The sequence below is a fragment of the Homalodisca vitripennis genome, chromosome 1 (assembly GCF_021130785.1).
Source record: "Homalodisca vitripennis isolate AUS2020 chromosome 1, UT_GWSS_2.1, whole genome shotgun sequence".
NCBI lineage: Eukaryota > Metazoa > Arthropoda > Insecta > Hemiptera > Cicadellidae > Homalodisca > Homalodisca vitripennis.
In genome coordinates this window covers 11,993,818-12,010,451 of record NC_060207.1, presented here as the reverse complement: position 1 = coordinate 12,010,451, position 16,634 = coordinate 11,993,818, and the positions used below count along the sequence as shown (strand labels likewise).

The following is a 16,634-nucleotide window of genomic DNA, read 5'->3' as shown; positions in this document are numbered from 1 at the left end:
TTCTAGACACGGTTATCATTACAGATTACCTTTTTGATGTCAAATTGTTATCCTTGTGCAGTTTGACAATAAGGTAGGTGGTTGTAGTAACCATCCATCATGCTGTAGCATCTCAGCAGACTTTTCTGCTATTTCTTGTGTATTTGGTTAAAAATTACATCATTCTACCGCATAATGAGGTGGTTCTTCATTGTGGTGGAAACAAACAGAATACAAATGTAATCCTTCTAAATGCATGATGGTTGGAATAATTCTATTAACCAATTTGTCATGATAAACTATTCTATTAAAAAAAAAATCCTTTTTCATCAATATTTTGTTTCACATTGCTTGCCCACACATTCATCTTTTGGGGAAACTGGATGTGGACTTCTTTCATCCAATGAGGAATTGTATCTGTCCAGTACCTACTGTTAAATTGATTTACATTTCCATTTAACAAAATAGTTGCTTCATCAATAAAAACAATGTTGTTCACAAAATGTGGGTCTGCACCCAGCTTTTGTATCATTGTATTACGCTATTCAATATGTCTATCACCCTCAGATATAGATCATTGTATCTCCTCATGACCAGCACACTTAATCTTTACTATTATTTATTTGTATTATCCATAATATTATTCCAATGTTCTTGGAAATAAATTCTTGGCAGGTTCTAATAACCTAGTTGGTACACATAATTATCTTTTCTCTATTGAAGTTTGAAGTCAACAACCTACCTGTATGCCTTGTCCACGAGTTCTAGATTCTTCTCACTTCAACTTTGATTCTTTCAGGACACAAACTGTTGAGATCTGATGTCTCAAATCAATGTCGATGCGAGTCCACCAACTTTGTAGTTGTCAGTCAACGTCTTCATTTAAGGAAATCAATTCTAGTGTTTTGTTAATGACTAAATTTTAGTCCATTGGAACCACTAGGGCCAAGCCAGAGACATAACATTTCAGTTAATTCTTATTCTATTTTGGCAGCAAGGTGGCAGTTATAATTTTGTATAATACCTAGAAGTGGTGTGTGTAAGTTTTCTTGCCATAATTAAACTTGCAATTAGAGTATTTATTACTACGACCTCTGACATTCCCCCCCTTGTGTTTCGTTCTTCTGTACAATTCTAATAATCTCAGTTAATTCCATTTTCGTTTCGCTTATTTCACTGTTTACCAGAAATTAAACAATGTTTAAGTAGAATTACTGCTGCACACGCAACACACTGAAAGAACTGATAACTAGAAATAAAAGAAGTGTGATACCCAAACAAGAGTTATTAATGTGTTGATAGACTATTGCTGGCTACAATCCCAATTGAAGAGGAGGGTATATCCAGGTTCTGTCTGAAATGCTTCATAAGGAAATGTGACAATTGCAATAGCCATGTCCATATTATTTATTTTTAAATCTATCCAAACATGTATAGGATTCTATTAACTGTGTATAGGATGAGGTAGGATTACCAGCATTGTGTTCTCCTAATATAACCTAAGGCGTAATTTAAGATTGTCTTCGGACTCCTTTTGGCTCATCCCTTAATATGAAAAATAGATATTTGCTTCAGAAAATAGATATTAAGGAATAGTATCAATGTAAAGTTTTACTGGTTTATCTGCAATGTTTAAAATCATAACACTAACTTTTGTACACTATATATTTTTGTAAATTATATGTGATATAAAAAACTTGGAACAAAACATTACAGTGTGTAGCTAAACAAATCTTGTTCTTTTAATTTTTTTTTCAACCTAAAAAAATAAATAAAACCCTTCGTCAAAGAGCAATATTTTTGTCATATGTGTATATCTGGTAGCTAAAATAAATTTAATTGGATTTTATTTTTAGGCATAAATACTCTTCACTATCAGACCTTTCAAGAAGTCGATCATATTGAAAACACAGTGGTATCAGAATCGATTGTTTAATGACCAGAAAATTATTTACTGCAACTGCAGGTTATGCAAAATAATGTACTTGGCTTAAGACTACTCTCATCCTAATAATCCAGGAGCCAAGAGCCAATTTGCATTGTATAAGTACACAACATAGTTCTGCTTGAAATCTATAGCGGAATTTCCCTTAAGAGAGAAAAGAATCATCATTTCATTAGTTTTGGTAAAGGTTGAATGGAAGGGTGTCAAAAAGGCTAAAAAATAAATGAAATGAACATTTTTTCTCAGAATATGTTTTTTTAGCTTGACACACTTAAAACTAACCATCAGATACATAAATAAATGTTTAACGAGAAACAGCCGTTCATATACAAACCCTTAAAAGTCATAACTTTTAGTCTCATTATCTATTTGTTTAACAGCAATAAACTATTGGTTTTGAGTGTATGAAGCTAAAATATATGATCTGAGAAAAATTATCATTTCATATTTTTTAAACTTTTTGATACCCTCCCATTTCGACCTCTACAATAACTAGCTGATAATTGGTTTCTTTCTTAAGGAAAATTTCGCTATCGATTTCAAGAAATCAGGTTGTGCTTATACAATGCAATTGGCTCTTGGCTCCTGAAGTATATGACACGCAGTTGTGCAACAGCACAGCTTCATTTATTACTCTATAGTTTATACAAAATCCTACAAGACTTTAGTGAAAATGTTATGCATGATTCTCTACGATTCACTCCTTCATGCCGGCAGGACTCTTGTGCTACGATGTTTGCTTCATCTACTGGCAATAATTACCTACATTAATTGTGCGGTGTTAGGAAGCAAGGGTGTCACAAAGTGAACTACTACTTTAGCTGTAAAAATACAATTTATTGTAACTGAAAAAAAGTAACATAGTTGGTGACTAAAGAAATCACAGTCAAGTATAAATAAATGTTAATAATACTGTCCATTCTACCTAAGTATTTACACATACAGACAATCAATCTGACAATATTTGAGTTAGTCATTTTACTACAAATTAATTTAGGCTGGGCAGGCACCATATTTTTGGGTCTGGGTCCGATAGAGTTATTAAGTTAGAATTTCACAGCAAGTGAGTACACAAAAAATGAACTAAGGTGCTTGAGAAATATATTGGATAGGACCCAAAATTAGATTATTAAGTATCTAATACAAGATATATTGTATAGCTTTAGGTATAGGGACGGATTAATGAAACCATGAACCAACCATTGTGCATTTTAGTGGCCAAATTTTGTCCTCATTGATATTCTTGTTTTTATTCTAACAAAAGATATTTTCTATCGTGTGGAAATTTTACAACTGATGTCCCTCTCGTAGGGAGTCACTTTCAGTATATTTTATCATCCACAAAAAAGGTGAATATCAGCCTATAGTTAGTATTGTGATCGGGTGTTAGAAATACATGAAACTTAGTCACAACAGAGCCTCATAACAGTACATAACGCTGAAATTTATTTCCCAGGGATTAGGGAATTTCCCTGACATTAAGATCATTATAATCGCATTACTTCCACTCGATCATTTTAATAAACTTAGCGTATTGTGGACATTTTAGGGTATACAGTATTTGATTTAGGATGGCTAGAAAATTCTAAAATTGGTTACATGGAATCAGTTTGGACATCCATATTAATTTAAGATGCCTCATCTTAAAAAACATTACGGATTTTCTGGGCCTAATCTAAATTTTTTTTAATCATATATTAACAATCGCAAGCAACTGGTCTTTAATAATGGTAAGTGGTCTAAAGAAGCCCTCGTGGAGTGGGGAGTTCCACAGGGCTCCGTCCTAGGTCCCCCACTCTTTTTAATCTATATAAATGATTTACCATTATCTCTTAACTCGAAAACCATATTATATGCAGATGATACTACACTTTTTAATGTCAGTCAAAGTGTACATGATCTGGAGCTGTTGGCAAATGATACATTAAAAAATGCATCAAACTGGTTTCATGCTAATGGGTTTTTGCTAAACAAAGACAAAACAACAAAAATGTTGTTTACTCTTAGGCATATTGCTGGGTCATTGGACGAAAGCTATTCAGACTCAGTTAAATTCTTGGGTATCAACCTTGATAGAAATTTGACATGGGCAACACATATTGATTATCTAAATAAAAGACTCTCACGAGTCATTTATCTTCTGAGTAGACTGAATGATATTGTACCACTAAATTCTATAAGAGCCGCATACTTTGCCTTTTTCCAATCTGTTTTTAGATATGGATTAGTCCTATATGGTAATTGCACCAGAATTTCCGAAATACTAGTATTACAAAAAAAGGCAATTAGGGCTCTAAAAAAGTGTGATACCAGAGAGCATTGCAAACCCCATTTCATAAATTTTCGTTTTCAGACGGTTCTAAATTTGTATATATATGACTCGGTGGTTTACATCCATAAAAATCCAAATTTGTTAAATTTTAAACATAAAATTCATGACCACAACACGCGTAATCGAAACAATGCTGAAATTGGACATTTTCGATTAAGCAAAACCCTCACCAGTCATGTTGTAGTATCTTTGAAAATTTATAACTTTCTGGAGAAAAAATATTGCTCATATCCCTTTGATATCTTTAAGAATAAGTTATATTCCTGGTTGTTGGAGAATCCGTTTTACAGTCTAGATGAATTCTTCAACACCAAAAGTATTGATTTTTAATGTGTTTGTTACTGTTACTGACAATTTGTACTGTCATTTTTGTGATTTTTTATTTATTTTATTTAATTTACTTGTAAGACTTTATTGACTATTGTATTGACTTGGTTAACAATAAGCAATATACTATGACTTTGTCAATGATGTAATACATTTTCATGACAAATAAAATTATTATTATTATTATTATCTGCTTTGGTGGTCTTGTACTTTTAGATCTTCATAATGAAGAATCCTGGCCCAGTCCTTAACGTTAGTGTACATGTACCAGGGTAAATATCTTTATTAAATGAGTGGTTAGTTCACTACCAATAACTACCATAACATAATTTTACCAATTAAATAACACTATATGGTGTAATTATTGGCCTAATGTTTTACTAGATCATATGAGCATAGCAATGGAGTTTTATTTTCTTACAACAATTCTTAAAAGTATGCCCAATAGTCTAAGTGGTTATAAAACAGCAGGTATCTCATTGAGTAGAAAGAAAGTTTCAGTTTGTAAGATATACAGGGATAAATATAATACATTTTTGCATGTGTGAAGAATCCAGCTGAAAATTAATAGTGGTTTATGATACAGGATAGTTGCAATGTCAGGTAATGTGAAAATATATTTAAATGAGTCTAAAGAAATTAATTTTGTAAATAATTACATGGATATGGTTCTTTTATTTCTGATTAAGAAGAGAAATACATTTTGTTTCAGTAACTTTGCATTTTCCCTCTTTGAGTTGGCTAGAAAAACATACTGAAACTAAAATTGTTTTCTTCTTAATTAGAAATAAAAGGAACTACCTCATGTAAGTTACTTCATGGTCCCGTCTCCACTGGCTTGCGTGGTCTCCCGATCTTACATCACAGAACTTTTTCGTTGCAGCTTCCTAAAAGACCTAGTACACGAGACACCTGTAAATAGTGTCTAAACCCCACTGCACGTGTTGGAGCTGCATCAGCATAAGTGGGGGAAAATCTCGACTCTTTCAAAATGTGTGACAGTCCACGTTACGTAGAGCTCAGCTTTGCATCAACACCAACATGAGAAATTTTGAAAATTTGCTGTAATAATAATTTTTTTACTATGTGTTGTTACGAAGGAAATAAAGTTATGTGTCACCAGCTTTACGGGTTTTTTTTTTGACGAATATCAAAGTGTTGCCTACAAGGAGGCGTTTTCAAAAAATTTTATTTTTATTTGATCTTTTTACTTTTTCTGTATGCATCGAGCTGTGGTAGCGGGTGGTCTGTATCTCTCCAACTTTTCTCACTGTGACTAAGACTGTTGGTGTGAAAGAGATAGACAAGCCTGATGACGGGTTGAGGTATGACTCACATTTTCATTGTGACTGAAAATCAAGTTGGATAAAATACCTAGTAAAATAATTTGCTGATAAAATCTTTATTCTTCAATTAATTATAACTAAGATAAATTTTAGATACTTTTTTAAGGGTCAATGGGATTTAAATATTAGTAAGAAAGAAATACAATATAAAACTTCTAAGACATCTAAACAGCAATATAATTTTTAAAAGCAGTAAGATACAATATTAAATAGTAAAATGTTTGACATATACAAATTAATGTCAAATTTGTGTCGTGTATTACGCATAATGCTAACAAGGTATCACCGGGCTTGACCTGTTATTAAACAAGAAATTAGAAATATTTTACTTTTGAAAATTACAAACAATTGACGTAATTCCAAAATTAAAAATAAAATAATTATGTGATTTTTACATTATTAACGATAAGTTTTATTTTTAATATTGTAAAGTTACTTTGAATGAAAATTTAAATTTGTGATGTAATTAAATAGTAATAATATGGTACAAGATATCAAAATAATTTAAATAAATCTTTGAACTGTTTGAAATATTTTGGTCATAACTTCAATAATAAAGAGATTCAAATTTCAAAGTGAATTAAGTTACGCACAAGTTATGTTTCAACAAATAGCATACTACAAATATAGCAAATTAATATAAAGACACATGTAACATTGGAATAGTTAATATCATTCTGTAAAAATATTAATGTAACAACTAACAAAGCATTTCTCAACTGACAACCTAACTGGTTTTGTTATAGCACAACAAAACATAGAGTTAACAAATTCAACAATTAAAAATCAGTTAATTTAAATATTAAGTTTAAATCAACAAGTCAGTGACATCAACATTTACAAAATTAACAGATATTTGAATCAACAGAGCATCAACAACTATTCAGAAACTGACAGTAACACTAGAATCTTTAAAGATAAACAACGCAGGAATATAAGTGTAAGTAATTTGGGTGCAAGAGGCAGTACTAATCTTCTCAACAACATATAAAACTCACATTGCCATAACTAAGCTAAAACTATTAGTATAGAAGAACCATATTTAAAATTAATAGATTAGTCTTAAGTAGAATTAGTCTACAATCTATAGTGGATATTATAGTAAATATCAGTTATCGATCTATTAACTACAACGAACGACTAAGATGGTTAAATATTGCAAACAAATACATACTTGTAATCATATCCTTTCCTTGGAAGGAACTTATCACAGAGAAAATCAAGATTATTTTTAAGGTAAATAATAAAGTACGGTTCTACATAAAGAGTTTTACTTTGATAATAATATACCCAACAACAAAATTAAATAGACCAACCAACAAAAGATACACTTATAGAGTGGAAGTTGGATCATTCAAATTTCAAAAGAGCACTAATAGATAAAATTACACAATATGAATATATTATGTATGCATATACCATTCATGAATATACTTTCTGGATAGCCCTCCTAGCAACAACAGGCAAAAATTTAACATTTTATCCATGGAAATTTGACCCCACAGGAAAAGTCAAACAATGAAATTGAGAATTTTACAGTGAGTTGGTAGAGGTTGTCTTCTTCATGAAGTAATCTTCAAAGATTAAGTTTATGATGGGACATTATGGGTAGGTTCCATAAACTTATTTCAAGTCCAAATAGTTTTAATGATATCACCACAGGTCTTTTAGATGTATAAATTATAAAAATTGATACCATGTATTTTAAAGTCTGTCATCAAAATTGATTTTTAACACAAACTCGCATTATGGTTTTTTGGACTGACAAAGTATTTTTTAAATTATAAGAGGTAAGTTCTTCATGGATACAATATCTTATGTTTGTGTGAATTCTATTTAATCACATAAAAATTTAAATACTTTGTGTGTTTTTTAATAGCAAATAACAACAATACACGATTGACTACGATCCAATCTGGTAACAATAGATGTAATAAAATCTTAAAATCTGTGCAGTTAACATTTTTTAAAGTATTAAGCCCTACACACACTTTTTTTAACTTTTGTTGGGATATGTTATTAATTATTGAAATAAAAAATGTCTTATAAAAGTGCAAACCATTTAATGGCTAATAAAATAAAATCAAACCATACAAAAAATTCAGTAGGAAAACAATATAAAAATAACAGTTGTATAACACACTGTGAACATAATTTGTAAAAACCTATCTCCAGTAGAACTTATAATAAAATGAAATACATGATAACATAATTAATTTGTCGTATACCAGTATTCTATCTATTCTAGGAATAGATTAAATAAAAAATTAAAACTTCATAAAATCAATATTCTTGTACATTTTTGAAAAAAATTTAATCCATCTAAAAACTTAACAATAATACTGTTAAACAAATAACACTGTCAAGTTTAGTTCGGCTTTTAGTTGACCATAACTCCACAACTTTTCTATCAATTATTAAACATTGGCTGAACCGAAATGATTAGTAATGCCCACAATACAAGGTATATAAGGTACTCCATTACTTATTTAGTTTGTTAATAAATATATTTTTAATACATAGAAATTGAAAAATGAATTCTTACTTAGTTTGTTAAATTGAGAAACCTAAACAGTGGTAGAGCGTTCACATGATCTAAGTCCGAGTCAAGTTATTGAAAATATCATACACAACAATAGTATTAAACACCTTAAAACATATATCAAACTCCATTTTATATTGTGCTAATACTTATATAATGCACTTTGTGACTTACAGAGTACCAAAACCTCCTGTTCATAGTGATATCATTAGATAAAAATTGTGACATACCCCTAGACACCCTACAAAACAGCCCCAGTTCAGTGAACAAGACCATTACAAACGCTATTATTTACACACTATTAACACAATCGGTAAAATAAATAAAGCAGGACAGAATAAATCCGTTAGTCTACCAGAGAGCAGTGTGACTCGACATCGACACGTGGAACTGCCGACCGAGCTGGACCGGGGAGAGCCAACCTAGAATCTGGACAGACAAACAGGAATATTGAAACTTTACTGATAGGAACCATGGACCAGGGACTGACCTTAGTAGATTAGGAATTGTGGACAGTTTATTAAAGTAAGTTACTATATATTACAAACAAAAAGTATTCATTTTAAGTCTGATACGTGAATATAGCAAAATGTGACACGATCATGTTTTCCCAATAAATCTGATGTGTCTGGAGTTTATTGCTCAAAACTGCTGTCATGTCAATCATAGAATTGAAGTAGTTAACCCAAGAACTGGGAAAGCATGCAATTTTTTATAAATATCTTTAAAGTATAAAATTATTTTAGTTTGTTTATAATTATTTGTTATATTTCTCAATAGGCCTCCTGTAAGACCATGCCTACAGAATTGCTAAATAACACAAATTCCAAAGCATCCAAAGTTGGATTAAAGTTCTTTAATCTAGTTTAGGAAAATTTATAGTTTGAAGGACTTATTTTATTAACTTTTATTTTTATAGTGATCAAACTTGGAATAATTATATTTGTTTTCATGCTTTAAATTGTAGTACTTTACATGAAAAAAAAAAAAATAACATCTACTTGAACAATAAGAGAAATTAAAATTGTGTTTCAATCAAAATCCACTGTTTATTGATGTTCCAATATCTCATGTGTCAAATTCAAATACATTCCTTAAGTTACAAGCCATATTCAAATTTTTGAATTGAAAAAAAATCTAATTTCCACTTCACTAAATAACTGGAGATAGTGTGATATACTCCCAACCAGAATGATAGCAAACAAACAACCGGACGGAAACAAAACAACAAAACAATGACAAGACAATGGTGGTACATAATTTGTTTCTCTCTTCAACTTGCGTCGTATATTCTCGACGTATAACATATTTAAATTGATACTAATCGATAAATGGTTTCATCAACAATCAATGAAATCATTACATTCATTGAAAAACTTTATTGTTAAGATACAAATTTCACTGCGGTTTGATCATTGCAAATACATTGGTCACTGTTGTTATACACTGACTAAACTTCGACAGTCACCAGTTCTTGGGTTAAACTAAGAAACTAGTGTTTTCACCATATCTGATATGAAACTGACTTTTTTCTTCAATGAGAGTATTACAACAAAGACTTTTGCAATAACTTTGTCTGCTCATCATAAAGAATATAATAGTCCTAAACTACAAACACTGCTATGGCAAGGTATCTGTACTCTGTGCACTGCTATGTTCTGTACATTGTTAATATCAGCTATGTTCAAGTCTACAGTGGGGTTTTCTGCCCATTTTGCTACTAATTTAATGACGATCTGACTGATTCATCGGTGGTTACACTCAATTCACTTGCTTTACATTGAGCACAGATTTTAAAGTCATCATGAGTGACATCTAGTTAATGTCAGTACAATAGGAGAGAGTAAGAGAGTTCAACGATGAGGGCTCTGAAAAAATTAGGCAACAGTAAAGCAAGTGTCTTGATATAGATATGATAATGTGGATTATAATTTATACCTAAACTAAAATTGAGAGAGTAGCATTATATTGTATACAAATAGAACACCACTAGATGCATTTGTATTTTTATAACAAAACAAAAGATTAATTTTTAATCAATCCTTGAGTAATTTAATAAAATATATTTTTACATTATTATTATAGAGTTAATAATTCATATAAAAAGTGCAAAGCATTTTACACACTGTCAAATTTATCTTGTAGTATTCAACTGAACCTTTACATGTAAGATTTTTGAAGTAATTATTATTGTAACATCTTACGCTTTCACAGTTTTTATGTGATTGGAAATTTATTCAATTTTAAAGAGTAATTGTTTTTTTATAAATACTTGACATACACTTTCAAAATATCATTTCTATTTTTGGTTATGACTACAATAATGAATCTTACACTAGTCATATTTAGCTACAGCTGCCACATGAAACTATTTTGAATGTTTGGATATATTTACAAGTATTAGCTCTCTAAAGAAGCGCAGAAGGCAGCGGGTGTATTTAACAACAAACAACAAGCAGTTGATATTCATGTTGTTGATTTTTTCACTGCTAAAGTCATGAGTGTAATGAAAATTACTACAATAAATCATTAACTTATTAGCCAAATAGTTTGTACAGCCTCTTAACTAGACAGCAAATTCAATTAACAGCTCAAATGGAAACTTATGCTTGGAATTCTATTAGGTTGTTGTTTTTTGAAATTATATTGTAACTTAATTTTTTTGCAAAATATTATTTTATTTCTTATTTAATCACTTTAAAATTTTTTAATCATGTTTCATATTTTAGAAAATATATTATTAGTGTTAATTCATATGATAATTTCTCAATAAAATTATCTTTTTTGCAGAAAAATCTTTATTTTTCACAATTATTGTTACCATACAATCTCAAAGTAATGTTTAAAACATCATCAGCTCAAAATATAGAATTAACACAATATATATTAAAAAAAACTCCTTTTTATATACTCAGTGTTTGACTGTTAATGAGCTGATCAGCTGTTTATTTTCCCTTCCCCACCTGCAGTAAAATATTATTCCATTCCCATTATTTCATAGAAAACAAAGTTAAGAAGATGGAATAGAGCTGATATCTTTTGGAAAAAAATGGTGTACTGATTAATGGTGAGATAGTTCTGTCAAAGTATTTTGTGCTACATACACTAGCAGCAAAATGGGTTTGTCAAAGTAGACCAATGGGTTAATGCCTATATAATATTTTGGATGACAATAACTACAAAAACTTTTCCAAACGTAACTTCCGATCGGTTATAAAATATGACACAATAAATTAACTTTACACTATAATTACAAACATTATTTACTTTCCACGCAATTTGTACTAACTCAGCACTTATTAATTGTATCTTAACAGCAAGGTGGTATTGAATTTATCCTGATATCTTGTTTTCAAGATTATCAGTAAGACATATAAGGTGTGGCTATTAAATAATGAGACTGACGCTACTGCGAATCAGGGAGGCATGTGTCAACCGCCATTAATCAACAGCTGTTTAATGTGAACCTTTCTCTTTCTTTAATATGCAGCTAGTCTCACTTCTGTAAACAACACACTTAGTCAAACCCTATGTTTGTGTTTTTGTTTTGCCAGACAAAATGGTTAGTGTAATTAGTAGAGCAACAAATTATTGTGAAATTTCAGTTTAAACTTGGAAAAATTGCTACTGAAACTTATAATTTACTGAAAGAAGTGTATGGCAGTGAATCTTTATCGCGGGCACGAGTTTTTGAAAGGCTTAAGTGTTTTAAAGATGGCAGAGAAGATGGTCAAGATAATTCTAGGCCAGGTCACCCTTCAACATAAAAAAGGGTCAAAAGGTGTTGAATAAGACCTGTCGATTCGGTCTAATGATCAATTAAGTAATTGCGCAATTGGTGAAACAGTAGGTATTGATAAAGAATGTGACTAAAAATTTTACAAGATAATTTTAACATGCGAAAAGTGTGTGCTAAAAGCTCAAAAAAAGGTTTGTACTGACACTTTGTACGCGATTGAAAATTACCCAACTTGTTCGGCAGCAATAATAAAATGTCATGAAACTTAGTTTTTACTTATGATCTCAAAACGAAGCACCAATCCATGCACTGGAAGAGCCCAACTTCACAGAGAGCCAAAAATCTCCAATGAGCAAGTTAAGATTTAAAGCAATAATGATTTGTTGTTTTTTATATCCATGGGATTGTGTACCTTCGCTGGGTTCCTGAAGGCTAAACAATTAATCATTATTACTACCTTGAGGTACTTTCTAAACTACGTCAAGAATAAGGAAATAAACACCCCGAAATTAGGAAAGATATATAATGAGTTCTCCACCAAGACAATGCACCAGCTCATTCTGTGTAATTTGTCAGAACCAGAGAACTTAATTTGGCAGCATGATAGTGCGCTATCTCACCGTCATAACAAATTACACTATTGATTAAACAGCATTGTATACAATGGATCGACTACAGTGGCAGGATCATATTGCTTGATTCACATGGGCTCCACATTCACGCAAGGGTTAATTTCTATCTTCATAAAGGATTGTGTGGGCATGTTCCTCCGCTACCAGTTGATCTACCCAACTTAATTAAGACACACTGATCAAACATAAGAACTTGCCTACTGATTGGATGTGTGCCATGTAACAAATGGTACCAATATTGAACAATTTTATAAAAAAAAACAAACAAACAAAACTGAGATGTAGTATTCGTATAAGTCAAATAGGATAAATACTATAAAGTCTTACAACATTGAATTTCATTTTGTGATTACTAGTAAAATGTATACAGCTCTAAAATACTATGCTTCCCTGTAATATAATTACAGGAAAATTGTTACTGCACCCAGAGTTTGTTCATCCAGACAGAAATCCAGGGTGTAAAAAAAATCAACACCACAATTTCAGAAATGGATTCCTCATAGATAAGGAAAACATATTATGGGTCTGAAAATGCAGATTTACAGAGTTAGTGAACTCAACTCTATTAAAATTTTAATTGTATTACAATGTTTACTGCACATCTATTACAGCTATTATAACACTCATTTAAACCCTCAGAAGAAATGTTCAAATTACCAACCCCTGTCTTGATAAAAGCTCCTGATTTGTTGAGAGCCGATTCTTCAGAATTCAAATAGAAGTATTTAGATCAATATCAAATTGATTTACAACATGATTACTTGTGTAACAATGAATTGTAACTAGTTTCATATTGTTGCAGCAAACAGGGCATGTGACTGTATGCTTCGTAAATACATATTCGGTAACTCTGTACATATGCATTTCCGAATACATGTATGTTATCTACGTCTTTTTTCTTCAATAGGAGGAATCCATTACTGAATTTTGCACAAGTTTTGAAACACTATATATTCACACTACCATAACCCTTAGAAAAATTCCCTCATCCTTTGAATTTTCCTCAAGTAACGATGTGTATCTTATAGTTGTTGACTTTTCACTGAGATTGGTCATTTAAAAAGCGCCTCTTATGAACAAAGTGGCCCGATAACCTTTTGGAATACACTATAAGTTGATTAAACCCATAAAATACTATTTTCCCATTTGAAACATTTGACAAAAACTACGGTTACTACACAGCTCTTTACTAGGGATATATCATTAGCATCATATAGTTTGCCACAACAACACCAATGATTAAATAAAATTCCCAAATACTTGGATAACAAATTTTGTCCTTCCTTTATTAAAATCTGTTATCAAAAACATATCTCCAATCACTAGAATTCATTAAATATTGTTTAGATACAATTCTAATCATAATGTTTTAATTGGGTAGAATTTACACCATTCTAATGCTGTTGGCTGTTGGCACTCTACAATCCGTATTGCCTAACTGACGTTTTTTTCTCACATGGCAGAAACTTTACCTTCAGCTGTTGGCAAAATTCGATTGCAGCAGGGTTTTGGGATTTCTTCGCAGCTTTTAGATTATTCATGTCTGTGGAAAGTTTTCTTGTCCTCTTAGAAGAGAACAAGACCTTAGGAATTTTTATAACACATACTATTCTTGAAAAAAAAAAAAAAAGAAACTGGATCAGTCAAAATTCACTTGTTGCAGGCTCTACATGTTAGACTTGTAATACTATAACACGTTGACTGTGGCAGACATCCTAATGTGTTTGCTGCCTTATTAAAATACTTATCATCACTTAAGATACCAATATGTATCACACAAACTACACTTGCTGTAAAAGTGTTAATTTCTAAACAAAATCAGCTGTTATAGACATTTTATTAGATTTCGAACAGTATTTCCATTTGAAAGTGAACCAAATTCAATACTAGTATGTGTTTAGGAATCACTCCAATCATGTTAACATTTCCCAACTTCAGAACACATAGTTTTATTAACACACATTTTAAACTGTTAACCTTCCATCAAAAAGTCATCAGTATCTATCAGTACTTTGTTTGTTACTTTTCATCTTTGTGTTTGAAAAGTATTATTAAATATTCACATTCACCAACTTTATAAATTAAGCATAATACAATTTGTATTTGACTGTCATTTCAATAATTACTCATGCTAGGTACATGATTGAAAGCATGCATATAATTATCCATAAACAGTGTACATTGCCATTCACCACTAACTAACAAATTACCAACAACTTGCTAAATAAAACCAATATTCACAAAGATTTAATTACAAGAAACTCTTTGGATCAATTTTTACAATTAATAACTCCTTATTCCATATTTTAAAGAAAGGAGAGGATTTTTTCTTTTTGGCTTTATTTTGCCTGTCTTTATGGACAAAATGGCTATGCGAATACCTTATCACACAAATAAGTGGGGACCCAGTACTGTAGAAACGAGTCAGAACTGATAAGATGCCTTAGTGTTGTTGAAGTGTTTAAATATTTGCCGGAAAAATTAACATTTTATGTACTTAACAAGTTAACCGTAACATAACTCGTATTTCAATAATCATGAAACCCTGAATAAAAAGTTTATAAGTCAGAAAACGAATATTACTTTTTCCACCAACACTCAAACTGTACAAAGGTGTATCTTTTATAAATTCGAAAGCTGAACCCCTTCAGACAAAAATACCTATTACCGTATATCATTACCTATAACAAAAATAATAAGCGAACAGAACTCCACATTTAAAGCCCATCTATTGATAAAATTCTAAAATAACACCACTGACGTCCGCTGCCGACAAAACAGAAGCAAACTACTCACTATGACTGTATGTACAACATGCTAGGTGCGTGTGCTGCTAGGTGTAAAAGACAATGCCTATCATGCCATTATCAAAAATACCAACCCACTCCTTGTCGGCGATTGGGTCGTACTAGGCAGTCCTTGCCCAATTATCTGTAATCAAATATGGTCAAGAACTCTAGTTATTCACTCAATAAATCAATTATAATGACATCTATACTTCAGGCCAAGTATACTGTACATTCTTCTGTTAAAAATTAATTAACATCCCTAATTTTTTATTTGAAGTTTGTTTTTGACGATGGAAGGATTGTGAAGGAAAGAGGATTTTTGTGGACATATGCCATTGTTCAGTGATATAAAAAATCAACAACGAGATCTGCAATCTGATCTCTTCTTCAGGTAAATAACTAACCTAAGACATAATTATTATTATATCATTATAACATTATTATTATTAAGTGCATATTTTTTAGAGTTAGCGAAGTTGACACATAACATGATGGTTGTGATTCCTGACTTACGCGTGTCACAACACTCTGGTATGATTTGTTTATTCTAACCTAGTTTGTGATTATGTCTTACTTTAGTTATTTACATGAAGAAGAGATCAGATTGCAGATCTTGAAACGTAGTGTTACTAATTTTTTGTATCATTGAACAATGGCAAATGTCCGGAAAAATGCTCTTTCCTCCACAATCCCTGATTCATCACCTACTTAGGAATTTACACACCTAGCAAAGAACTGGAAACAGCTTACAAATTATACGAAAGATCCTTGCCTATGTTTCAAAGAAACATTTACTTCCTCAATACTACAGGTACGGTTTTAAATATAAAAAACTACCATAAAATGATTTGAAAGAAAGCACCTAAAACACCAAGCAGAAATTGATGTGTAATTAAATCTTGAGTCACTTTTAGAATACAGCCTCGTCTCAGATATCCTGAAGCTGAAGCGCCTCTGAAGTAAACCAGCAATCTTTTGGCTGTTCCTACTGACAACAGTCTAA

General features: G+C 31.1%; 1 protein-coding gene across 4 annotated transcripts in view; it reads right to left on the bottom strand.

Moving 5' to 3' along the window:
* LOC124357217 (alpha-tubulin N-acetyltransferase-like) overlaps window positions 1-16,634 on the bottom strand; it is a 40,580-nt gene that overhangs the window by 2,516 nt on the left and 21,430 nt on the right. For 2 of the 4 annotated variants that reach the window (XM_046808783.1, XM_046808767.1), the window contains one exon: window positions 6,086-8,900. The exons of 1 other annotated variant lie outside the window; for it this stretch is intronic. In XM_046808783.1, the coding sequence (XP_046664739.1) occupies window positions 8,894-8,900 (7 nt within the window). In that variant the 3' untranslated portion in view covers window positions 6,086-8,893. Of the gene's footprint in view, window positions 1-6,085; window positions 8,901-15,723; window positions 15,774-16,634 lie in introns of those variants that run through there. One more of the 4 variants, XM_046808775.1, reaches the window with a different exon arrangement.